This window comes from Symphodus melops, assembly GCF_947650265.1.
Source record: "Symphodus melops genome assembly, chromosome: 4".
Lineage (NCBI taxonomy): Eukaryota > Metazoa > Chordata > Actinopteri > Labriformes > Labridae > Symphodus > Symphodus melops.
The window spans coordinates 13,447,557-13,475,072 of record NC_136694.1 but is presented as its reverse complement, the minus strand read 5'-3'; the positions used below and the strand labels follow the sequence as shown (position 1 = coordinate 13,475,072).

Sequence of the window (27,516 nt, the reverse complement as noted above, 5' to 3'; positions counted from 1 at the left end):
TCTGTTTGAGACACTTTTTTTCTTTTGCACTCACATGCACTGTCGTTCACGATCATAAAGTCAATCCATTTTTGTTTTCATCGTGCCAATTCATAACAAATGTTCTCTCGAGACACTATTTAAATAGCAGCTCTAGACAATTCTAGAGCAACACATTGAAGTCACTCAGAGTTATTGGAAAGGGCCTGAGGTGAGTTAATCTGGGAGAAGGTAGCGTTCAGGAGCTCGTGGCTATTGTTTGGCCCTCTGGGTGATTAGAGTTAAGAGGCAGGCTTTAAGGGAAATGAGCTTTCGATTGGACCTCCTGATAAAGAGGTAGGATTGTAATTGTTAGTGACCTCCAGGAGCAGAAAGTAAAGATCAGGTGAGACTTATTGTCCGGAGTAATGTGGATTGATTTGGGGGAAAAAAGGTTGCTTATTTGCTGAAAGTTTTGTCTGCACAATGCTTCAACTGATGGTGGTGGAGGTTGTTTCACTTTCTCCCTGTACATCAGATAAAAAAGAGAAGGTGCATTAAGCTTTAAAAAAAAAAATCCACCTGAGTTTGAAGTTTCTTAATAAACAATAATTCTTGTTTTATGCTGTATATGTTTTAGATTGTGTTTGTCTTCGGTGTATCACATGGTTCACCAACCACTCTGGCTACATCTCATCATCCATTCCTCCATTCCTCCATCCGTCTAACCATCTCCCCCCTTCTCCCCCCCTGGGACCCCTCACAAACTGACAGCTGTATTTTTGCGCTTCCACGTGTATCTAACCAGATGATATAATGTGAAACCTGGAAAAAACAACCTGATTCCTCTGAGGGCGACTTGAGTGAGGGATTACAGAGGAGCAGGGGTGGAGAGGAAAACCACACACACACACACACACACACACACACACACACACACACACACACACACACACACACACACACACACACAGGCACACACACACACAGGCACACACAGGCACACACAGGCACATACATGCACACACTTAATCAGACTGATTGCTTGCGGCTCTGACTCCTCTCATTGCATCACCTCTCTAATGCATCGGCCCTGCATCACTCTCTCTCCTGCTGCGTTTGAGTATGTGTATGTTTACAAATGCATTGTTGCTCAGTCGACTGCTAAAAGCTAGAAGGAGCATCAACTTTGGATGTGTGTGTGTGTTTTTACAGCCTTCTGCTCCACATCCAGTTAAGTCTGTTAAGTCTTTGAATGCTGATATGTGTATCACATTTATCATGGAAGGACTCTCTGCAGAGCACATTTATACAGAGCCAATTTCATCAGCAGTCAAACCTGGTCTGCATCCTTCAGTGAAACAGTTTGAGGATAAATAAATGGAGTATTGAATGACTGGATAGATGGATGAAATAGCTGAACAAGTGAGTACGCAGCATTTCAAATGTGCAAACAAGCTTCTTTTTTTTTTTTTTTTGTCCACAAGCATTGAAAGATGCATATTTTCAGTGCTGACTTAACAGTCGTACATCTTGTCTTGTCTTCTCCTGCTTAGTTATAACACTCTCTGGTGACACATACATTCACTCACACACATGCACTTGCTTTGTGACTTGTTCTCCCTATTCTCATCTCCTCTCCTCAGAGAGTCTGTCGGAGCCAGGAGCAATGCAAATTGGGTAAAATGTTCCGGAAAGTGGCTTTTTCCACTGGGACTTCTCAACTCAAACTCTGAGTTAGTACTCTCTGTGTGTGTGTGTGTGTGTGTGTGTGTGTGTGTGTGTGTGTGTGTGTGTGTGTGTGTGTGTGTGTGTGTGTGTGTGTGTGTGTGTGTGTGTGTGTGTGTGTGTGTGTGTGTGTGTGTGTGTGTGTGTGTGTGTGTGTGTGTGTGTGTGTGTGTGTGTGTGTGTGTGTGTGTGTGTGTGTGTGTGTGTGTGTGTGTGTGTGTGTGTGTGTGTGTGTGTGTGTGTGTGTGTATTTGGGTGTGTGTATTTGGGTGTGTGTGTGTATTTGGGTGTGTGAACACCAATTGTTCTGTATGTGCTTGAGAACATAAAAAGTGAGTATGTCTGGATGTGTGTGTGTGTGTGTGTTTCTCTCCAGTGTTGCCGTGGGCTACACACAATCCTCCATGTGATTTTCAGACTGGTACAGAGAGAAAGAGAGAGAGAGAGAAAAGAGCGTGTAGAACAGCAAGGCGATGAGGAAAATTAAGGTCACCTCTCTGTCAGACTTCACCAATTAGCAGCTAGAAAGGCAAGGCTGGCTGTTAATTTGACCACTGGGATTGTTGTAGAAAAGAAGAGATGGAAGAGGAATAAGACATTACAGTTTCAGCTGGAGGGAGATATTGATGGCCTTTATTATTTCCAACTTATTTTCTTATTTTGAAAGCACGTGATCTGAAGGCCAGAAGGGACATAATTACAGCGGCGGTTTTGCCTTCTGCCTTTACTCTAAAGCTGTTGTGTACAAAAGAAAAATAGATTTTTAATACCGTTGGTGATTTACAGAAACCACTCACTAAACTAACCAACTAACTCATTTCTAATGGTGTTGTTGCCTAACCTTCTTCATCAGCAGCTGACATCACATGCTATCAGGAGTCTTTGGGAGTGAGCCACTTTATTTACAGTGTGTTTGAAGAAGAAGAAGAAGCAAAGGAATAAATCAGTACAACATTAAAATAATCCAACTCTTGTTCAAATTAAATCGTGTCGTTCGGCTCTTTGTCACAGTTAAACTCAGTTTATAACTGTTTGAATGTCAGGGGGAGAAAAAAGTCTTTCATTTGCTGCCAGCTTCCTTCATCTTTGAAGAACAGCATCACATGCCCTCCATATGAGGGTGAATAAAGTTTACCTCTGGTTGAACTCAGGGACTCTGTGTTTTCTTTTTTCTTTTTTTTTTCTTCTGGCATTATCCTTCGCTCCCACCATGTCCGTTGCGGGGGTTGTATTGTGCTGGTTTGGATTTATGGTCCACTCTGTATGAGTGTGTTTCTGTGTGTGTGTGTGTGTGTGTGTGTGTGTACCCAGTTAGGACGGACAGTGAAGCATTGCCCTTCCACAAATGGGCCGTGAAAAAACCTACAGGTCGGCCTTGTGCATGTGTGTTTTGTGTGTGAATGAACATGTGTGTTGTGTTTTTCTAAATGGAAAGGTATTGTCTATTCAAGGTTTGTGACCTGGCCACGATTTGACCAAAACACAAACGCACACACCGCTGATCTGTGCAACGGCTGACTCAACAGACTTGGCATTGGCAGACTTGGAGGATGCAGAAGACGAAGACAATGGGACTGTGATACTTTTATTTACTGGAAACGACGCAAAGGAGGAGGAAGAGGGAGAGGAGAAAAGCAAGGAGGGAAACTTGGAAGAAAAGGCCAAAGAATGGGGAGGGTTTATGAAGGCAGGGCTGTGAATAGTTTCAAGCTGAAGGGAGGAAATGACGGAGAAAAGGACTAAACAACAAAACAAACAAGGTCTTGCTTCAGTCTCTGAGCGAGCGAAGTGGCACACAGATTCAAAGCAGAAGAGGTGAATTGCCTTTTGAGAAAAAACATTCAGGATCATTTTAGCATCAGTACTATTGCATTATAATGATGTTGGATACATTTTCATTGGGCACTTAACTCTACAGCTCGGAAAACATGAAGCACCAGGAGACATATTTACATCAAACCCCCTCCCTCCTCTCTCTGCTGCTCCCCTGTGTTGTCTCCCGGAGGGGGAAACCAGCAAAGTGTGTTTTTAAACGCAAAGTGCGAGCCTCACCATCTGCAACACACACATTTCTGCAAATAAGAATATAAGTCTAATTGAGCTTTTTAATTGTCCTCTAAATCCTGCTGAGCACCCATGCTGTTGCTTAGTGCTGTGTGTGTTGTGTGTCTTGTGTTGTGTTGTGTCTAGTCTGTTGGGACGTGGAGGGTTGTGCTTGTAAGTGAAAAGAGAGGAAATACGCGTGCATTCAGTCTCCTTCTGTGTATAATGAGCTAATGGCAACGTGCGGTTTACCCTATGAGCAATCTATTAGCATGTTTTATGTTTTAGTACTTTCCTGAAGTGTGACTTTTGAGTGTGTGACGCAGAGCTCATCGACGCACACACAAACACAAAGACAGAATGAACATGTCGACGGAGTTAATGGAGTGTGTTATCTCTGCATCATCTCTGCTCTTTTTTACTACTTCCAATCCATACTTGTGAATGCATGCATAGATCTGATTGGCTCTCCTTGTAGCAGTTTATTTCCAATAATTCACTTTGATTTGAACCTAATCTCCTCACATGAATAACTCATTGAATGGATTTAACACAGACTGGGTATTTAATTTCTCTGTGGCTTCAAGTCAAGTCAGCACAAGTGTGTTTCAGTGTGTGCGTGTGTGTGTTAATGTATAATTAACACCACCTCCACCTTATCTCTGTGATTGCTTATCGCTGTAATTATTTGTACGTGTGTGTGTGTGTGTGTGTGTGTGTGTGTGTGTGTGTGTGTGTGTGTGTGTGTGTCAGCGGTTGTAGACATGTGTGAGAGAAAGTAATCTAGGAGGAAGGATTTCCTCTGTGTTCTTTATGGACAACTTCCCCTGCTCATACACACTTCCTGTTTCTATGTGTGGTAGAGAGAGAGAGAGAGGGAGAGGGAGAGGGCAGGACGTGACAGGGCAGGATAAGCTGGCAGATGTTTGTTCGTGTGAGTGAGAGAGACACAATAAAGAGCACTGCTATAAAAAGCAATCTTGTGACAGTCCAGTGCACTCAGCTGACTGTCTGGAAACTTTGCCTCTCTCTCGCGCTCCCTCTCTCTCCCTCTCTCTCTCTCTCTCTCTCTCTCTCGTTCTCTCTCTCTCTCTCTGGTCCAAAGAAAGCTGTCCCACCAGTTAAGCAATTTCTGTGTGTTTGTCAAATAGGCAACACACATTAACTCAATTTTACTTTGTTGCTCACTCGCCCTGGTTTGAATATTTCTAAGTGCCCTGCCGACGCAGACAGAGAGACATGGTTAGAGAGCAGACTGAAGAGGATGAGGATTTAATGCTCAGTGACACGTGTCAGAGGCTGCTTTGTCAGCGACTCAGCACAGATACTACAGGCGTTTCCTTAGATGTTGATGGTGGCGCACAGAATCCTGATGCCCATGCCATTTCTGATCAAGTGATGCTGCCAACACTACTAGTTTTTTTGGGGGGGGTTTGAATACTTTATTTTGACTTAAACCAGTTAACTGAGAATTGAGCCTGATGCAGAGAGGGAAAAGGGTTGAATTTTGTATTTTTTTTCGTTCGTTACTGTTGAGCTCTCAGATTGCAAAAAGAGGCTCATGAGTGAGCTTTGAAGCGGACATGTAGACACCAATCCTTTCTTTGCGTTATCAGTTGACTCAGATCTTTACATGGCATTAATGGTCAGCATCTTCATTCTTTTCTTCTGCTTTTCTGTGATGCATCTCCTCTTCCTCTCTCCTCCCTCTGTACATCTGTCATGTCCTTCCTCCCTGACAGAGAGCTACGAGAGTTGACTGAGCTTGTCAGCCACCACTGTGGAAAAACTCTGCTCTTCCTCTTTCTGTGTTTGCTATCTGACGCAGACGCACTGCACACACAGAGTATCTGTTAGTAACTGGCAGCGAGCAGCCTCTGATATAAAAACGCTTTTACACTTGTCACTTAGTGTTTCACACTTTCTCTTCCTCTCTTCTCCTCCTTTTACCCTTGTTGGTCCTCTTCTCTCGGTCCTTTCATTGTTCAGCGTTGCCCCTTGTCTCTGTTTGTAGATAGAGCTTTCTCAAGGTCAGCTCTTTCAACACATTCAAACACAGTATTATAGTTGTGGTACATTGGGCTATAAATCATGTCTATGTGTGAAACAAAAGATCCACAAACCCTCACAAAGGCTGCTTACGATCGTGGTTTTCCTAGGTTTGTCCCAGTTGGTTTGGATGTTGCCGAATTAGCTCATGCTCATTGTATGACTGCGGCCCAGCCCAGGTTGAACCCGCAGAAACAAACAGCCAGTCTATTGCAGCGTCTAATTGAAATAATTTGACAGGAATGTGGTTGATCGTGGGTGGGCTATATCATCTGGACAGCTTTGGGTGTCGACCAAACCCACTCCCAACTCCTCCCCAGAGAACACACCCATTGTGTTGCCATGGCTACAGGCCAAACCAGAGGCGGGGCATCTGTCTTCCACCTGGCCTTACCAGCTGCTCAGGCTCTGCTATGGCATGCCTGGAGTTCCTGTGTTTGTGTGTGAGAATGTGCTGCTGTGTTAGTTTGCCAGCCAGCTCCGGTTCAGGCAGTGAGAGGTTTGTGTGTGCAGAGGAGTGTATTCCAGTTCATACTGTACACTTTGTCATCTGGAGTCTATCTTTATTTGTGCTCCCTGTGACCCCACGGTTACATAAGGCAGTCTAAAGTGGCTGTTTGAGCAGTGGAGGTATTAATAGATGTTATTTGAGTGCACAACAGCAAACCTGCAGCCAAAGTGTAGGAGTATATGATCTTCCTCGTCAGCTGGGCCCATAGGCTGCAAAGCTGCAGCCTCTTTCTTGTACAGCTATCGATGCTTTTCATCGACTTCAATGTTGTCGGCTGCGTTTTATTTCCCTTCAGCTCAACTAATTGATAGGGAGGCAGCTTCTTCCTCATTGTTTTATATCGTCATTGGGTAAGAAGAGACATAACTTTTGGATGTTATTAACCTCCTTTAAAGGTATACCGCCAAGAAACAGATACTGGAGGACAGAATAAATTGTGTACTTGACACTTGGTCAGAAGTGCCTTTTTAGATGATTCTCTCTCGGCTTGGGGCTAAGCAGCTCAAATGGACACTTGTGCATCTATATCTGCAGCATTGGTCATTTCTAGTATGGGTAGTTGACAGAAACAAACTTCACCCTCACATCTTTACATTCAGGTTTACTTGCTACACCTTACTGGTGTGAAAAAAAGTCAGGAGAATGAATAACATGCTCTGGGGACAGACTAAATGTTTGTGTACCTGCGATATAGAAAAGAAAATCGTTTTCTTTTACTGTTACCAACATCCCGTTGAAGCCTTTTTTTTAAAAACTTTTAAAGATTTGCTGATTCAGTTGATCCACCGTAGAAAAGGGAAGGTCAGCTATTGTGCAATGGTGATGTTTATTAAACGTTTCAAAACTTTAAGAAATAGGAGGCCAGGGTTAAGTAAATGTCAAAAACTGTATCTTCCTCATTTTTCCTTTCCATCGGCGCCATTTAATGAGTCATCTCACGACTATGAGCCATTAAATAGCACTGGAGACTAGGTCATGTCTCGATGCTGTGTGCGCTCATGCACATGTGCCTGTACACCCTTGGCGAACACATCTGCTAAATGTCACTATGTATACTCCACAGCTGTCCCTCACACACACACACACACACACACGCACACGCACAGAGGCATAAATGCTGCAGTGTTTAAATAGTGTCAGGTTAGAGCAATGCAGTCTGTTATTCTGTTATATGAACAGCTCATTCTCTTTTTCTAATCCTTCAGTTGTTTTGTTTCAGGACTTCACTAATTTCCACTTTCTATCACTCTGTTTTACACACAAACATGCACACGCACACGGACAGAGGGCAACCTTTTCTCCCTCTCTGTTCAGTCTCTTGGCTTTTGAATCAGTCATGCTTGTTGTATTTGGTGGGCAGCAGCCAAGTCCGTCCCTGTGGACTATTACAGCACACTAGGAGAGCTGAATGAGCCGACAGGGTGGAAGAGAGGGAGTGAAAATGGGAAACTGAGTTAAGAGATGGAACGAGATATAGGAAATATAAAGAGAAGAATGCTGAATGAACAACACAGAGATGAAGCGATTGGAAGAAAACAGCATTGAACGAGTGTAGGGGAGGCGTGAAAACCGCATTACTCCAACTCTCACATGTTGTTCTTGTCAGTGGCGGTTTTCCCATTTCTCCTTTTTCACCCTTCTTCGGACTCATAGGTGGATTCCCAACATAAGGCCCGAACCAAAGCCAGGGACTTTCCTCTAGCTCCTACCCAGAGTTGGTAATCTTGGCAGACATTTACAGGGTGGTCTCACCTGTGGATGGAGCAATGAGGGGATACAAGCTGGCTACAGTAAGCCAAAGTGTTCGTTTTTTTCACGTTGGTTTTTAAAGAACACAATCTACAAACCTCGTCCGTTCCACATTCAACGTTGTTCTTTGACTTTAACATCCCGAAGTCCAAAATAAGAGCAAGTACGACTTTAACTTCAACCTCATCCATCAGGACACGTCTCTCCCCCACTCTCAGCAGAGGGCATTACATTTAACCTCCTGCCAGGGAAAACAGAGATCTGCCTCCCGGACAAACACAAATAGAGTCCAGCCGTGTTAAACTAACAGCAGAAACCCCAACAGACCTACACATCACATACCACAACACCATTAGAGTCAAAAGCAAGACACAGATTTTGATATTTTTGACTCATACCCAAGGTTCATCTCCCTCCCCCCATGCTTTGTTTCTCTCCTCCTGAAACTATCCTGCCATGTGAACTTGCGACACACTCCCCATCTCCTCCACCCTCACTCCTGCTCTCTGTGTGTTATGAGGTTGCTATGCCAATGTCTTTTAAGTTAAACATGGTATACCGAGTGTGTTGGAGGATAACACTAGACTGCTGTGTGCTCTGACACAAACAAATGTATTAAAATACTTGCAGGCAAACACCAACTCACACAGACTCACAGTGTTGGCGACGGAGAAGAGGATTGTATTGAAGGTCAGGATTAGGGCAGTCATGTCAGGAATGTGCCTCCTCCTCTCTTCTACAGTAACTAGGAACAACACACACACACACACACGCACACACGCACACACACCACAGAGGTTATGCCAACGTAGTATACCTTTTCCCTGGCAGTGTGCTTTCAACCTCTTTTTACAAGGACAGATTTAGTAGAGTTAGCTTTGCAATAACTAACACAACATTAATGTTCAGGTTTAGTTCTTTAATGGAAGTTAAACAAGGAGATTAAATTGTAGTTCAAACTGGCATCAAAAATGTTTACTTTGTGTTGGCTGAACCACGAATATCGAGTATAAACTATTTACAAACTGAAAAAGTAGATTTTTGAGGGACTCTAGAGAGTGTTGCATTGCTAAATCTAACCTTATCTGTGAATTAAAAAAACATAAATGAGCTCTTTCGCAAAATGTAGAAAATGTTTTCCCCCTCTGCAAGGAGAAAAAAAAACCTCCACGAAAAGGGTATGGTTATAGCAATGCTCAGAACTGAATAAGTTGTTTATGTGAGCTAACAAGCTTGCTAACTGACTATTTAGCTAATTACATAACTGTAAGCAGTTGGCTTGCTAGCTTAGAGAGCTTTTCTGACTTCTGTGAAGCTCTAGTGAATTTAATTTCCTTGTGTCCTGAAAAGAACGATTACATATGTTTCTGACTTGTTAGCATGCTATTCTTTAGTGTCCAACACTGATCTGAGCTTGTGTTGCCTCAGTTCCTGTATTTTTATTTGGGATTAGCTTTTTTGTTTATGCACATTTGAATGAAGAACCCAAAGAAACAAGACAGTTTGTGCTGCAGTTATTAGTGATGGATGTATTTTACTACGTCGTTTTGTCGACTCAACAATAAGACAACAGAAATGACGTATAACTGTGTTTTTGTCTGAGGGCGGAGCAGTTCATCTTACTGGAACACTAAACTTACAGGCCTACAGTGTGAATAGTGTACCATGCTAACCCTCTGCCACTCACTGATGAAACACAGACGCTTGCACGCGCACACGCACACACGGCCGACCGCTGCTGTAAATCTCTCTAAACCACGCTATAAAAGCTCATTTTAAACACCATCTGCATTCCTCGTTCTCTACAACTGCCAGACGTTCAATTTGTGTGCGTGTGTGTTCTGTCCCTACTTTTCTCCCTACCGAAACCTCCTCTTATTCAAGCCACCAAGCTTCCTATTGTCAAGAGAAATCTTATTCTTAATTTAAAACACGTCTTTGTTGCCAACTTTTCCATGCTGTGGTTTGCTGGTCTCTGCCATTTTGTGCCCTGTGCTCATCCCAACTTTGTTTACGTCAACTTCTCTCTTTCCCTTCTCTCTCATCATTTCTCTTTCAGTCGTGGGTGTTTGCGGTTTGTGTGAGAGCTGAGTAAGGTTTTACATTTTTGCTTTGAGTTGGAAGGGCAGAAGGGGGAACACACTGTTCAGATGTATGCTGGGAATTATAAGGACAACAGGAAGGAACAAAGGAGAAGGCAAATTATCGAAACAAAAAAAACAAAAGAAGAGGTGGCGCTTACAGATGAAGATAAAACAGAGGAAACGGAGAGAAGAGAGGGAAATGAAAGGGGCGGAGGAGAGGCAAGCATTTGTGGTTAGAAATGGTTTGGCACACATTACACTGAGGTGTGGTTTTGGCCTGGCTCCCATTAGCATCTTGTGTTACGTCTATTACAAACATCTGCACACCCACCCTCACACTCACACATACACACTCATACATGACGGCACAGTCAAAACAGACCCACATCTTAACCACTAAAGAATTCCTCTGCCATAATACTGGTCCTTCCCAAGAAAGATGGAAATCGCTCATCTCTCCCTCTCTCTCCCTAAAAGATGCTATTAGAGGCACCAGTGGCCATGTAATCACTTTGGCTCTCCCACAGGAAGACAGACACACACACACATACACACACACACACACACACACACACACACACACACACACACACACACACACACACACACACACACACACACCTACCTTGGTAATTACAGCTAGCTACAAGATTAGGTCCCATTTGCTGTATTCCCAGTGAATGGCAGATCTAGTCGGTAAATGTTGGGTCATGCAGCGCTTCAAAATGTCACATCGGGAGTGGGAGTGTGTTTTATGGTTTACATTTCTCCAATCCATTAATTAATGCCTTTTTAATGCATCTGATTCCGATTAGCTCTGCATACACGATTGCAGACTTGTAGTCACTGCAGGCATTGAGCGTTTTGCTCCACATGCAAATTGATAGACTGTCTGGCACACTTTGTATGCACACACACTTTCTTCCATACAAATACTCCCCCCCCCCCCCCCCCGCACAAACACTATCCTCCCCAGCCGATCGCTTCCTGTGTTTGTATGTGCCCCACTTCGCTCTTCAAAGAAATACACACTCCATAGATGATAGCATCTGTTCCCCCTCACTGCATTGAGCACTCTTCCCCATCTTTGTTTAGTTTCCCAACTTTCCTATCTGATGCTAGCAGCGTGTTAGCATGGCTCACTGTGTTGCTCTGTGGCTCTAAAGGGTTAGCAAAGCTGCAACTGGAAGAATAATGGGCCAGGTTGCTATTCTTACATGCACACTACCATAGTGGGCTAAATATTAAATCCAGTCTTTAGTATCCAGTTCATGTCTTAATATCAACTAAATATCCTCTCAGCAGTCTTAAATGTAAATGTGTAATGTTGTTTCGGTTGAGATATCCCATAAGGGATCTGTGTTGCGCCTCATTGTAAGAGGAGGTCTTTTCTCATTTGAATGGTGACACTAAAAAGCCATTCAATTGGAAAGCTCTATCTTCCAGTCTCATCTTATTGTGTATGATAATGTTGTGGTGCAGTTTCTTCCCCCGTTTGCAAGACAGCTGATAAAATCAGTCACAGTAAAGCACCTCTCTAGATGCAGCACTTTTCACACTTGCAGGCGTGTGTGTGCGTGCGTGTGTATGCGTGTGTGTGCGTGCGTGCGTGTGTGTAATTGCATGCAGATGATTGAGTTAGTGTGATTTAGTGACGGTCGGAAGATGAAATGCCGCCGCTGCGCCGTGTCTAGCGACTCGCTACACACACTTATCTGACGACTGCTTGCTAAAGGCATTTCATTTGGAAGGAACAGAGAAGGGAGGGGGAAATAGGTGAATACATGAGACATGAATGAGAGTAAAAGAAGAGAAATGCATCTCAGGGGAAGGCTTAGGATGCAGGACGTTGGTAGACCTAGAAGGTCTTTTTTGATTTCCGAGTGTGATGAAAAAGGCGTGAACAGTGATGAATAGATTTCATTTACTGTTATAGCAGCGTCCTTTCTTGCATCCTGTTTACACCTCTATTGTACGCTCGCGTGTGCACAGGAAGAATCATACCACATGTGGTTGCGGCCTTTGTTCCTCTCCTTGTCTTTTTTCTTCCCTCCTCTCTTTCCACAGACTGTTGCATCTGTGTTTATGTGTGTGTGTGAGTATGTGACCTTTTCGAAGCTCTGCTGGTGAAAGGCCATAGGCTCACACATGAATAACCATGGTGCAGACATGTGGGTGAATACCCAAGCCAAGTTAATAAGAGCTGGCATAGCAAGTAACCTGATATGACAGGACGCTCTGGATTACATGAAGGCATAGTTGAACACATTGACGAACGCTTCAAGATCTTTAACGGAAACCTGTCAGGTGCAGTTTCAAAAAAAGCCTGATTTAGACTCTGAAAAAGAAGTGCTCTATAAAGAAAATCCTGCTATTTGACCATATCTCAACGTCCCTTATAACAGGGAAGTTGAGCAAGATGAAGAAGACAGTCATGGCAGCAGGAGCTTATCTCAAGTTGAAACATAATAAACAGAAGAAAAAAAAGGGCTTTTTTTTTTAGGATCTGTCTTTTTACTGGAGCAGCAATAATGACAGACAAGCACTCGAGAAGCTGTAATTCTTTGAGCTTGTAAGCACTTGAAGGTGTGTGTGCGGGTGCATTACTGTCAGTAATATTTGGTGGCGTATGAAAGATTTACAAGAGCAGTGGCACTCATGCACTTGCCGGAGAGTTCCTGAAAAGTCTTTTAGCCAGACAAAGAAGTAAAAAAAAAAAAGCTGATGCATGTGAAGATATCATCCTCATGATCTCATCTCCCATCTTGTCTTTGTGTTGGATATTTAATCTGTCGGTTGCTTACGTATTTGTCGAGGCTTCAGGGTATCTTTCATGTTTCACACCAATAAACTAAAGCTAAAGAAAAAGAGACCGAAGTTCATGGATGCATCTGCTCGCCTTCCCAGACCTTAAAATAACCCACCCTAGACACACACACTGTGTTTTTATAGCAGCCACAATGACATTCCACTCAGCATGTGTGTAAGTGTGGGTGTTCGTATGTGTTTGAGTGCACGCCTCCTCCATCATTGTCACCATCGCTCTTTGTCTGTCGTGGTGTTGTTGAAGGAATGGCTGTTTGCTCTCAGACTGTCTGACCCACATATGGTATAGTTTTACTCTCAGCTTATTCTATATATGTGTGTGTGTGTGTGTGTGTGTGTGTGTGTGTGTGTGTGTGTGTGTGTGTGTGTGTGTGTGTGTGTGTGTGTGTGTGTGTGTGTGTGTGTGTGTGTGTGTGTGTGTGTGTGTGTGTGTGTGTGTGTGTGTGTGTGTGTGTGTGTGTGTTGAGGGATTTGTCCAATAGATGTATCAGGGCTATCACTCACTCATGTGTGAGGCTCCATCTGCTCCCATCTTGGAGCTCACACACATAAAATAACATGCATAATAAAACCAGCCCACACAGCAATGGGAGGGGGAAGAAGAAAGGATGAAATAAAAAAACAAAAAAGATTCTATCCATTGCAGCTTTTTAATTTGTCATGGGAATATTCTATTCTCACTTACAATGCACCGCAGCACGATAAGGTGAACATTTCTGTTGAACCGGCTGCGTGCATGTGTGCGTCTGTGTTTGAGCGTCCAGGCTGAAGCGTTTAGTGCTCGTGCCCCTGTTCTCCTGTGTTTCTGTGAAGATCTGAAAACGCCATGAAGACACTCAGAGAGAGAGAGAGAGAGAGAGAGAGAGAGAGAGAGAGAGAGAGAGAGGGAGAGTATCTTTCCTCATGTTTGATGCGGTTGGAGAACACTTGATGAATTTGTTTTGCATCTCGCTGCGTTCACGTTCTGCCAAGCTCGAGGCGCGATAGGAAGTGAGTGATTTCAGCCCCTTTATCTGGACGCCCCTGCTGCTGATAGAAAACACAGCTTAAAGAGGGACACAGGGGATACGGGAGACGTTTACATGAAGCTATCGTTCCGTTTTCCCACAGTGAACCATATATATTGAAGTCAGAGGGTTTTTCAGTTTAGAGTCATTGTTGAGTTTGTGCATTTTCTGGTCGAGCGTTTAGATCTATTCTTTTCTTGTTTGAAATTTAGAATGATGACTGCACACGTTTTTTGATTGTATTCTTTTTAGTATAGCATTGACCTCTTGGGTCCATTTTCTTTTACTTGTCCAGTTCGGCTTGAATGTCCGTGGTTACATTTTCTTTTTGACTTTGACAGCAAAAACAAAACAAACAAAAAAAAAAACTTTCCCACAAGCTCCATTACTACTCTCTTTTCAACTGCATAAAAAAGAGCAGGTTTGCAACTACACATCTTCAACAAGAGTTTGAGGATTAAATATCACTTATACATATCCAACAGCAAGTAAATCAAGCACTTGATCATTTGATCAAGCATTATTGGAGGTGTAAACGGTCCACTCGTACAAATAGTGTTGTCTGTTTACTCTGTCACCCACTTCATCATTCCCTCACCCACAGTGAGGTGACTGCTGCACCTTGACCCTCTTGCTGTTTTTCTTCATTTCCTTTCGGTTGAGGAGTGGGCCACTCAAAATCCCCCCCCCTTGGAAATGCCTCCTGAACACACTCAAATACACACACATGCACGTGCACATATTCACAACAGAGTCAGGAATGCGTGGCCTGTTACCATTTAGTGCAGGTAGATATGTCCCATACAGTCCACCCCTCTATAAAGAGGAGTGTGCACATGTGTTAGTGTGTTCCCTGCATGCTTTAAGAGAGCCAGCTTTGCTTTAAGATCACACACAAACCTGCTTTGAAAACTTGGTCGTCATGCTCGTGCTGGACTGTTCTGGATTTCTGTCTGACATGGGAACACCTGGACCATTTAATTCCTTTTGGTTTTATTAGTAGCTAATTCTTTTTATTTCGTCTTTATTTTAAATTATTTTTTTTTCCTCATGTCACCTCCATCCTTGATTTGACTCCCCCTAGATTTATTTAAATGTTTTGCATGAAGGGACATTTCTCGGGGAAAGTCCGTCTTTGAATAAATCTTCCTCTTCTCGTCTTTCTGCTTCCTGCCCTTCTTCACTCCCTTGCTCCCTTCACTCCTGCGACCTCCTCTCTCTCTCCACAGCGCATCCTCGCAATAGAAGACACAGGATTGATGATCTCTGTCTCTCTCTGCCTCCGTGTACACGTGCTCCGTCCGTTGTCAGACGCGGCTATGACAGGCATCACTCTCATTGACGCGCCAATGTCTTATCACCTGACTCTCTCACCGTCACACCGCCAGCCTCCCTATCACTAGCTATCCTGTGTGTCTATCAGAGCTAACCAGGCCTGCCTGGGACAGATAAAAAAACTGCATTGGGGTATTTTGGGTTGATCTGCTGGTTGAGGGCGGCGAACATGCAAAGAAAAAAAAAAGATTTTTTCTTGGAGGAGGAGGAGAGGGGTAGTTCTCATGCTTTCTCATGTACCGGAGCTATGCAGACTTTTTAAATATCAAGAGGCATGATGCAGATGAGGAAAGTCAGGAATGGTTATAAAAGGCTGTTTGGGAATGTAAGTGAGTTTTGGTAATAGTCCCCTCGCGCTTAAAGTTACTCTTCAACTTGTTGGACTCATTTAGTGCATGAAATAGCCCCCCAGTTTGGCTAACATAATAATAATCGTCATCATCAATCCTGGAAGTTATAGACATAGAGGATCTTTGAGTTGTAGTTCTAAAAAGTCAGTCAAAGTTTAGCATCAGAGCAACAACAAGGAATAGAAGGTTGTTTTCTCTCAGTGGAGGTTATTCATCCACCACCTCGTTATTCCACCGCTAAACTGTTCGCTTCGTCTCCCTCCTCTCAGTGCTTCTCTACATCTTTACTTAAGACCGTGCCTCTAATGTGTTTAAGGTCTGTTAATGTTACACTGTAAATGTTGACAGGCCGTCCAGATGGGCTGAGAACACGAGCACTGCATCGCTCTTTGAATCCATTTATCAAGCACTTAGCAGAAAGCCGAGCGATGCAAAGGAGACGACGAGAAAGAAGCGTCGTCTCCCATCATCAGTGACTGCTGCATTGATTTGAGTATTGAGTGCGCGCACACACACACACACACACACACACACACACACACACACACACACACACACACACACACACATTTACATAAAACATACAAACAAACCTGGGAACATATACACGTGTTAAAAACAGATTTATCCATGCCATTAACACTACAGGCGCTTGTAGATAATTCTGAAAAACAGTATGCACACAAACATAAACACACACGCACACACACACACACACACACACACACACACACACACACACACACACACACACAAACGCGGTTACAACAATCTGCTGAAGTGTACGCCGCTCATTATTTGATTCTAGAGCACGTTTCCAAGACGTCTCTGTCTCAAGTAGACTCAGTTTGACAAACCGTCCATCCATCACTGCATTTGTTTCGTTCATATGTCCCATAATCCTTTGTTCCCTCGCTGGTGTCCGTACTTTCTGGTCACTTTCTTGGCTGCGGCGCGCGCGGTACAAATTGATTCGAGACAATTTATTACCTGTTGTTTTCACACGTCACCTCCTCCCACTCGCTTTTCTCCCGTGTTTCTCTCTTCCTCACTCAGCTCACACGTTTCTTTGAAGGCCTGTTTGAAATGCATATGAATCCAAAGACGAAGATGAAAGGAACAGAAAGATAGAAAATGAAAGAAAGAACTACAAGGGAATTCAGACAGGAGGGAAACAAGTTTAATTAAGCAATGCTTATCTATTGTAAGTTGTTTGTGTCTCTGATTCTGAAGTGGTTTCTGAATCTGAATGAACAGATCGAGAAAGCTGTTGGTTGTTTGTATATTTTGGAAATTTTCAAACTGGAAGATGTTCGAGACACATGGATAACAACGGAGGATAGAGAGAGGCTGACAGAGACGCAGCTTTCATTCTCCTGTTTTTTTGTGCTTGTCTTGGCAAAAAAAACAAACAAAAAAAACAGCCAAGCCTGGGACTGGTCATTAGCCAGTGAACTGGACTTGTGTGTCTGGACCAGAGATAGATGAAGCTGCCAACTGAAAGGGGTGAAAATGATGCTGGGAGCCCACCGAAGCAAAAGTATTGTTTCCCCTCTGTGTGTTTCTCTGTGGATTTTTCTTCATTTAAGTTGTCTATACTGTGTGTGTGTGTGTGTGTGTGTGTGTGTGTGTGTGTGTGTGTGTGTGTGTGTGTGTGTGTGTGTGTGTGTGTGTGTGTGTGTGTGTGTGTGTGTGTGTGTGTGTGTGTGTGTGTGTGTGTGTGTGTGTGTGTGTGTGTGTGTGTGTGTGTGTGTGTGTGTGTGTGTGTGTGTGTGTGTGTGTGTGTGTGTGTGTGTAATCCAGACAGGAGACATCTTTGAATAAAATGTATCCTTTATTTACGGGCCTATTATCTAGATAATAACATCCATATTTCCTCGCATCTCCCGTAATACATCACAGCCTGATGAGCTCTCCATTGTTTTGGCCTCTCTCTCTCTCTCTCTCTCACACACACACACACACACACACACACACACACACACAAACATATAATGGGATTGTAACCTCTGACTTCTTTTGGTGAGATTTTAAATAAAATCATATGCTCATTGTCCGCCTTGGAAAACTGCTCTCCCACCCTCCTGACCCTCTCTCTCCCTCTCTGTGCGCATCACATCCATCAAAGCACACATTAGTTACTGAATATCTATTATCCTATGCCTATCTGTTGTCATCTTATCATTTTCATCTATTCAGGTGTGAATCTATTTGTCAGCGTGTGTCTTCGGTGTGTGCGTTCAGTATCATTTTCCAGCTCGTCATGGCCTGCCGTACCTTCCTTGTCACTGTGCTGATAGCATTTCGAGTCCACAAAGCTCAGTAATGGCCCCCCCCCCCCGTCACTCGGTGGTTTTCTTTTGCTGCTGCGATGACTTTGGCTCACAGCCATCCATACCAGCCAATCTGCTGCCTTCTCTCTGCACCGATACGTTCCATATCTGGGCAAATTATTCACCAAAGAGCACAAATAAAACTATTCATCTCTGTACAAGCCAGCAGATTTTCTTTGTCTGAAAGTATATTCCATGATCGAGTTGTCATTGTCATCCAAAGGGGAAATCTCAATGCTATTCTTTTCTGGGCTTCCTGCAGAACCACGGTGTTGACATACACACCACTTTTTTTTTTTGTGATCATTTAAATGTTCAAAGCGTGGGGGCTGACTGGAGATCCTTTTCTTCTTTTGTAGTAACATCATTATCCATCCAATAAGGCTCCTTTCCATGCACCTACCTCTGTAATCATGTCAGTGTTGACAATAATGATACTTCCTTCAATACTTCTACTAACAACATGTTTCAATTTTGCTTTTAGTATATTTGTCCATTTCAGAAAATTACACTTCTGATGAATACAGGTGACATAAAAACCACCTGTGACAGCTGAGTAAAACGCAGGCTGTTCTTCCAGCAGGAGACGCATACACACAGACCATAATGTGTTTAATAGATAGATAGATAGATAGATAGATAGATAGATAGATAGATAGATAGATAGATAGATAGATAGATAGATACTTTATTGATCCCGAGGGAAATGTTTAGGGGAAATGAGCAATATGAGACATCTTTGTAGATATTGCAAAGATGAGAGATGTTAGAAAGCAAAGATTACTATTGTGTTACTTTGTATTGTGGTCAGCTTTTGACTAATCGATAGTGAAGAAAATGATTGCAATGTGTTTAAAATTAAACACTAACATTTTTCACATCTTTTTCAGTGTTTTATATGACATATTTTTCTTCAGATAATTCCCCCCAAAAAAAGATGCCTATTTTATTTCTATGACAAAGTTATTGAATGGGTAGCATAGTTCTATGTTTGTCATTTCATAGGAATATTTGGTGTTTACATACTTTACTGACTGTTTCTGTTTCTGTCTAGATCTTGGTCAACTCTGTGAGTCCCAATCGTCCAGCGGTGCTCTACGAGAAGGTGACTGTGAGCGAAGCAGGAAGTCCCTTACTGAGAGACATGCTGTTCAGCCCCGATCAGCAGAGCATCTACACCCTAACGGACAAACAGGTGAGTTCACTGTTTGAGAGGCCCGGAAAAACAAAGACGCAGGCAAACAGAGATGCCACATTCCACACACGGTGCAGTCTGTGCAGCTGTAGTGTGGGAACCAAATGACAACATAATAACTCGCGTAGAATGCATTAATGAAATCAGTACGCCTGATAAACAAAAAAACACACCGCTTGCTGTAATGAGGGCTGTGTGTAGACATGACGAGCCACCTCATACGGCTTGTGGTACAAGGCTAACAATGCCTTGTTAACACAAATGACTCCAGCTGCATATTTTTTCAAACAAACGTATAAACACACACACATACACACACACACACACACACACACACAAACACACGCACACAAATAATTATGTCAGATTGCATGTTGCAACAGTCCTTTTTTGCCGTCTTATGCCAACTGTCCAGAGTGGACCCCGCCCCCATTAGTGGTTAGTTGCCCCCCCCACAACACATCTCTTCCCCCACTGCATGTAATTACACCGCGACACACACAAACATACAACAGCTACACATATTACCACCATGACGGTTCGCTAATAATCAAGACATTTCCCACACCCAGACATATAGAGAGTGTTATAGGTCACATGTGGTGCGTGTGTGCATGTGTGTGTGTGTGTGCCCCTGCGGTCATTACCAGCCCAACCGCTGGTAAAGGCCGTGTCTACTTTGATGGTGAGTCGGGGGGGAGAGGAAGGAAAGGGGAGGAGGAGGGCATGTCGCATCTCTGTTGCTCCCCAGGCCCAGCTGCTCCGAGTTTTTCTGTCTCATTAGTGAGGTGAGTGAAGGAAGCAGAGGTGGAGGGAGGAGGGGAGATAGGAAAGCAAAGTTGTACATGATGTGAATATGTCAGTATTTAAAGATCTGAAACAGGCTTTGGGAAAAGATGGCCTGATTTAAAAAGGGTGGGAAACAGACGGTGTCTGGGGTCTGTTTTGTGAAAGTCTTTTGAGGTCAGGTCTGTTTCTGAAGCCTCTTCCACTTTCTTCTCTTTTTTTTTTGCCAAAAGCTAATTGTTCATGACTGGAGCTTCAGTCATCGAATAAATAATCAGTGATAACTCCCTTATGCAGATTCAGCTGGTTAGGATTTGATATGAGAAGTATAGTTACTATTCTGTGGTTCATTAATTGACCTAACCTCAGTCCATCATAGTTTAAAGATGTACAAGGAGCTTGTAAAAACAGCATGATCTTCAAACTGAAAAACAAACAAAAAAAACAGGTAAGAAGTCTGTTGTAACTATGTAAATATAAAAACAACTATGAAGAATTAAAAACAAAATGCATTTAGCAAAGTTTTACAAACTGAACATTTCTGACCCAGACGCAGAAAGTCAGTAATATGAAGAAGCATCATTTTCTCTCAGTATAGAAGGCCCTAAATAAATGTAAAACAAGTCAGATATTTTGTTAAAATAGGACCTCACCAAAAATAGATTCTAAATATCTCGTAGAAGAATATTGGCAGGGCTACATTCAGAGCAGCCCTTAAGGAGGATGAATATTTCTTAGTCCGGCTCACTGAGAATTGTTTGCCTCAGTTTCCAGGTCAGTGTCGTCCTTTTGAATTTGGCATTTCCAATCATGCTGAATGGGCGCATGTCACTGTGAATAAATCAGCGTTTGGCTTCAGCAACAAGAAGGAGTAAGGAGGCCAGTTTGGCTATCAATGGCTGCTAACACTTGCATTGAGTACACATGTTGTCTTGTTTAATTAAAAGCGAGGTTGTTGGAGCCACCGGCATATCAAATGATACAGATGTGAGTTTTAAACACTGTCAATTTGATGTAAGGAGTCGAGGCAGCTCGGTGCACAACGGTCTGAGATTTCTGTCAGTGAGGGAATGATGTTGATAGCGTTGAGCAGGCTTGTGAGTGCTGAGATTTGTTGTTTTAAAAATGAGGAAGATGATGACATTCTGTATGTTTACATGCACAGTATAGCTCAACTAGACTGAAGGATGTATGTATGAGAGGTGCTACATCAGGTGGCGATATGCACCCTTTAGGCTGGTAACTTTGAACCTTCTTCGAGTTGACCACAATACATTTATTCTGAGCATTTATACTTTAGGGCTAAGCCCCGCTCTTTCACCGTGGGTTCGCTGTTATGGGGACAAATGAAGTGTAAATATAACATGCATGAGTAAATGATCCCCCACTGCATTATGTGTTAGTCCAACTGTAAGATAATATGTTCCCCTCTATTTTAATAGTCAACTTTCTGACTGAACTGAATACGCTGCAGCAATTTCAAAAGTTCAACACACACCTGTGTGTGTGTGTGTGTGTGTGTGTGTGTGTCACTTTCTCTTAGTGACTTGGTGACCTGCTTCACTTTACCTTGGCAGCTAGAGCAGTGAAGGACATACACTCAAGCACGTTTGCTCTTAAAGACAGTAGAAAAAGACGTGAACATACACTCAGGCTCACCCATTGTTTATGTAGACACACACACACACACACACACACACACACACACACACACACCGTACAACATTTATGCTCAAGGACGTCTTGTCTCCATCAGACTCCAGTCATGCCCTTTTCTTCTGAACTCCCCCACCCATGTTCACACACACACCTTCATCTCTGTGTGTTTGATCCCCATTAATGGTTAGCAGGCTCGGGTTAAGCAGGATGGTGTGGGTGCAGGGGGTGGGGTGGGGTTGGGGGGGTGTCTGTGGTTGCCAGACCTCCTAGCTAAACCTCCTTTTCAGCACTAATGACAAGAGGGGGCAATTCCCTACTCTCACCCTCCGTCCTATCCTCGTCTTTATCCTCTGCCCTCCATCTATCCCACCATGCCTCCCTCACCAGTGCTTTATAAATCCATGCCTTTGCTACACACACACACACACACACACACACACACACACACACACACACACACACACACACACACACACACACACACACACACACACACACACACACTCTCCCATGTTTCCATCTAAGCCCAAATTGAGTCCTCCCCTCTCTTCTGCCTTCCACTGATCCCATTCCCATGTTTTTAATGATCTCTCACTATCGCTGTTGTGGCCCTCTTTTTTCCCTCTCTCTCTCTCTCTCTCTCTCTCACACACACACGCACACGCACACACATATACATACACATACACACACACCCACACAGTCTTGGTGTCAAGGAGGCAGAGGTGGAAAATTGTGGAATTGAGAGAAGGATGGATAGAAGAATGAATGCAGGATGAATTTAGGGTGGTGCTCGGGCTGGTTTGAGCTTGAGCATGGGGGAATGCAAGGATGCTTTCTCCATTTTCCCTTGAAACAGACCACACACCACCCTGCTCTCATGCTGCAAGTTGACATCTTTGTGTGTGTGTGTGTGTGTGTGTGTGTGTGTGTGTGTGTGTGTGTGTGTGTGTGTGTGTGTGTGTGTGTGTGTGTGTGTGTGTGTGTGGGTGTGTGGGTGTGGGTGTGGGTGTGGGTGTGTGTGCGTGTGCGCGTGTAGCCAGTTGCCTGCGGGGTTCCTTAGACAAGCCAAGCACATTAAGGTGTCACTGGACATATCCACTGATGCGTAGCCCACGACAAGTCCTCCCTTCTCTCCCTCTGTTACACACACACACACACACACACACACACACACACACACACACACAAATGAAGCCCATGCGGTGAGTCAGAGTTAGGGGTGAGGCTCTGTGATTTATGACTCGTTCTGTTCCAGCTATATTCATCACTGTCATTATTATCAATGGAGGATATGACAGCAGGAGAGGACAGCCCGCTGTGTGTGTGTGTGTGTGTGTGTTTAAGTGAGTTTTGTGTTCTGCATGTGTGTTTCAAGGATATTATAATCAGTTTCTTTACCCAGCTGCTTGTTTTCGTGTGTTAGCGTCTGCTTATTGTATGCATATACCATTTCCACACTTAAAGTTGTGAGTGAGCTCACAGGTAAAGATTGCCCAAGCTGACATCTCGGGCATTTTGACATTATCAGCTTGGCTCTACTTAAGTCGTTCACATATTAATATCTCCATGTCTCCAAACAAGAACCTACTCCCCTTCTAATGTGCAAAAGTTTCTCTTTAATTTTACTCCTCACTAAAATATGTAAACCTACCTGCACAACGAACAATGTCACTCTTTGACTCCTTCGTCACTTTTTGAAGCATCTCACTTTTGTACCAACAACAGCCACTGTGGGAAATGATGTCCTTATGCCTCTGGCTCAGTCAGGACTTTCCATCTTTAAATCATTTCCTCTTTCTTTTGCCACCTAAAAGGTAGAAAAGTCGACTGAACTTCATGCCACAGCTGCTATTCTTGCTCTCCTTGTAATCAGCCTGTGGCGCACAGACATGGATGTGCTCGTCTTTGGATCTGTGATAGAAGCCATGCATATGGTAGCGATGTAGTTTGTGGTACTGGCTAATTGGTGAAAATATGAATATTCATCTCCTCTAGTGTGGGGAAGAAATGACTGCTTGGAACTAGTGTGAGCGTCCTGGAAACAGAAGAGAAGGATGGAGGGATTGATGTGTTGTCTGTATGCATGAGACAACCTTTGATCAAGTGTCAAGTATGCTACACTAAGTTATACAGCGTATGTGTGTGTTTGCACATTTAAAGGGTTTTGTACCAGTGATGATGGTTTATGTGCTCTTGCATTTATTCAGCCACATCTGCATGTTTTTGTAGGAGTCTGCATTAGCACACAGAATTATCATTCAAACGTGTGTGTGTGTGTGTGTGTGTGTGTGTGTGCGTGTGGTCTTACACACCATTGTCAGCTTTCCATTTAGAAGCTGAAAGAGATTTCCCACTCCACGTTTCACCAACACACGCATCCCTCCAAGGAATCTGTATTCATGCACTCACACACAAAGTTCTTGCTCCATTCACAAGATGCTGCTTTAAGTCCCCACATAAGGAAACAATGGTGTGTATTGTGTTGCTGCTTTCAACAAGGCCTCATCAAGTAAGATCTTACCCATAGGATTTCATCAAACATCAATCCCGAGTGTGTGTGTGTGTGTGTGTGTGTGTGTGTGTGCGCGCGCGCGTGCGTTTGTGCATGTGTTTGTATGTGCGTCGATCTGTTTGCACTCACATATTACTGGTTCGCTGCCAATCTCGTTAGCAAACACATTAGCACCGACTGACATCAACACACATAACAAGCAGCTGGTAGTATCAATCAAGAGCGACATTTTAGTGAACTAGATAGAGCTAATCAGTCAGGTCTAAGCAGCTCAAAGATACATTTTGCACAATTTATCAAACTTGGGCTCACTGACGAAATCCTGAAGTGAACAAGTGCTTAATGTTCTGTTTAAATACCAGACTGCGTGTGTGGCAGCGCGCTGGAGATGTGATTTGCTGAAATGTTTGAACAGAATTAACGGAGGAGAAGACTGAGTCGCTTTCAGGACGATGAATGTCATTTTTCCTGAAACTTCCATCCAGTTCCTTTTAGATTTACGAACGCGATTTAACTATTTCCTTTCACTTGCTTGAAAGTGTAAAGCTGGAATAAGTACTTTAGTGTCCTGTAGACACACACACACACACACACACACACACACCCCAATCTTGACTGCCCAATTGGACACGTTTTTTTAGCAGAGACATGGCCATTGTTATGTAAATGTTAATAGAGCCGGTGCAGCGGAGCGATGACAGTGAGTAGACGTGAGAGGTGCTAGCGTAGCCATGTATGTATATGGCACTCAATTACAAGAGTTCAACCCATTATAGCACCTTTTTTTAACACACACACACACACACACACACACACACACACACACACACACACACACACACACACACACACACACACACACACACACACACACACTCATACAATGCCATGAATCATATATTAGTGTCATGCATGTAGACATTCACATATACTGTATGGTACTTTCCTTCTTTTATATTAGCATGTATCTGTTAATTGAGTTTGTTGGCCATGTTTAAAGTCAGATTACTGAATAAAAGAAGAAGTATTGCATGAAGAGATGACAAAGAATCGTTGAGTGGCACAAAGATGAACTAAGAGAATGAGGACGTTATGCTTTGTACTTAAAAAGTGACCTTCACAGTGACTGTTGCTTGTTCTCCTCAATCCCTAACTCCTCTCTTAATGGAACAAGGATCCTCTCGATGCCTGACAGAGCACATACATTTATTCACGAGTCGACTCATGGAAAGAAATATGCACAACTTTCTAATCATAGATTCATAGATTGAGACACCTTTGAAGCAAAACACCAACAACAGTCTGTTTCTAGTTTCTCTGGACTCAGGAGTTTGTGCTTTTTTCTTTCAAAGATGAACAGAAGATTTGGAGCTTCGGTCTTCTCTTACAGCAAAAAGAAAAAGAAAAAGAAATAAAAGGGCATGCAATAATGAGCTGTTAAAGGCATTTCTCACAGTCGTCTTACATTTTATTTTACTGAATGTTAAATAAGGACTTCTTTTGTCTAACAAGAAACATTCTGCAGATCAATCGACACATGATTGGTGATAATTGTAGCTCTACTGCCATAAAAATAACAAACTCTTATTTCTGACAACACCAGTTGATATAGAAGGATCTGGTAAGAAGTAAGGATACCATCATTATAAAGAGAGGGATGGTATGCTAACTCTTACTAAGATTAACTTCTCATCTTTACTCCTCTCTGTCTCTTAATTGTATTTCCTGTCTTCCTCTCATTTGTTCTGTCACTCTCTATTTTTTCTTTTCTTTTTTTTTTTAAAGAGAAGTGTTTACATTTTCGAGTGTGTCCGTGCCCATCAGAAGAGTGTACTCAGACACTTGTCTTAGGCATGATGCTATCGGTCCTAATGGAAGCCTATCTGTCACTAGATAGCTCCGTCTTCCTCTCATCTCTGTGTTTTAGTCCGCTGCCTTTTCCCAAAGGACGGCGTGATGGAGCAGACTGATAGGGTTAGAAAAGAGGACGAGATGGATTGGGAGGTTAATGGTTTTCTCTCTCACACCAATTTCCCTCCCCCTCCACCCCTTTCTTCTCAATCACTTCCAATCGGCTCTGAAACCGGTCCGCCTGTTGCTTGACGGTGATTGGGGTGGAAAGATATGACTCTCCCTGACTGTCACTGGATGGGGCCAATCATAAGCCTGCGTGGCCCGTGGAGCCACTCTGAATGGCACATGCCTGTTCTCGGTCCCCTGCCTAAACCGAGAGCCACACTCGGTAGGACAATGAAGCGTCGCTCATGCATGACAGCATAGGGAATTGTTTTGATTTTGATTCAAGTTTCTTTTCAAATTCATGCACAGCAGGCCTCGTCAGGCCCAGCGATGAAGACTCAAACGGAGAAAAGCTGAGAAGAGCGCAGCTCGGCACATTTTCTTCCAGTGCTCAGTGTCAAAAATGACAAAAAGAAAGAACATGATACTGATGAATACACTCTGAAAGACATTTGTAAACAAGAACATGGGGACATTAATTTTTAATTACTGAATTGTTTAAAAACATGAAATTACAAGAAGTCAGGATCTCTGTTTTTCTGCAGCATACAGGTTGACCATTCTGTGTTGACTTGCAAAGCTATACATTTATTTTCTGCCAAATCAGCAAGTGGAAAAATAGATACAGCATTTAGAATAACTAGATGAGGAGAGTCTCTTACATGAATCTTGTTGTTCGTATTCAGTGTTAATGTTAAAAACTCTTACCTAAGACGCTTTTGATTTCACAGAAAAGTGAGTCAACTACTGGTCATGTGGGCCTGTTTGTTTTTTTGTTCATTTCTTTAATGATGTTTGCCACCTAAGTCTTTCCAGCAATCGTCTGTAGTTTGTGATTTTGCCACTACAATCAAAAGATCGCACCGGAGCCATTTGCAGTGTTTTTGAAGTGACAGTACAAGTCAGTCAGACAGATTTAGTTCTTCACAATCACCATTCATCCGAACAGGTACCACCAGGCACGACTCACTCACAGCTTCTCCTCTGAGAGCAAATCAAGAAAAGCAGTATTTGTCCTTTTCTTCTTTCTCTCTCTCTCTGTCTGTGTGTATATGTGGTGGTGGGTTGCCTGGCAGTGCTAATGGAAATGCCAGCTGTGTGGCTCCTCACTCCTCACCAAGTCCATTTACTAAAGTGACAGAGTCATTTACCAGGCCGCCGGCCTCTCCCATCCTCACTTAATTAGAAGACCCCGAGGCCCGTCTACCTGAGCTGCTCACATTTACCTCTCTCTCACTCTTCCTCTCTCTCTACAGTCTCTTTTCCTCGATACTTTGTTTTCAGTGTTTTTTCAATCTCTCTGTCTCGTGCTTTGTCTCTGTCTCACTTTTCCTCTTTTGCGCTCTCATTCGTCTTTCTGCATCTCTCT

At 43.2% G+C, this 27,516-nt stretch overlaps 1 protein-coding gene across 4 annotated transcripts in view; it reads left to right on the top strand.

The window, feature by feature from the left end:
* Positions 1 to 27,516, top strand: part of plxna1b (plexin A1b) — a 180,199-nt gene that overhangs the window by 63,376 nt on the left and 89,307 nt on the right. For all 4 annotated transcript variants that reach the window (XM_079342273.1, XM_079342276.1, XM_079342274.1 and 1 more), the window contains exon 4: positions 19,028 to 19,168. In XM_079342273.1, the coding sequence (XP_079198399.1) occupies positions 19,028 to 19,168 (141 nt within the window). The remainder of the gene's footprint in view (positions 1 to 19,027; positions 19,169 to 27,516) is intronic.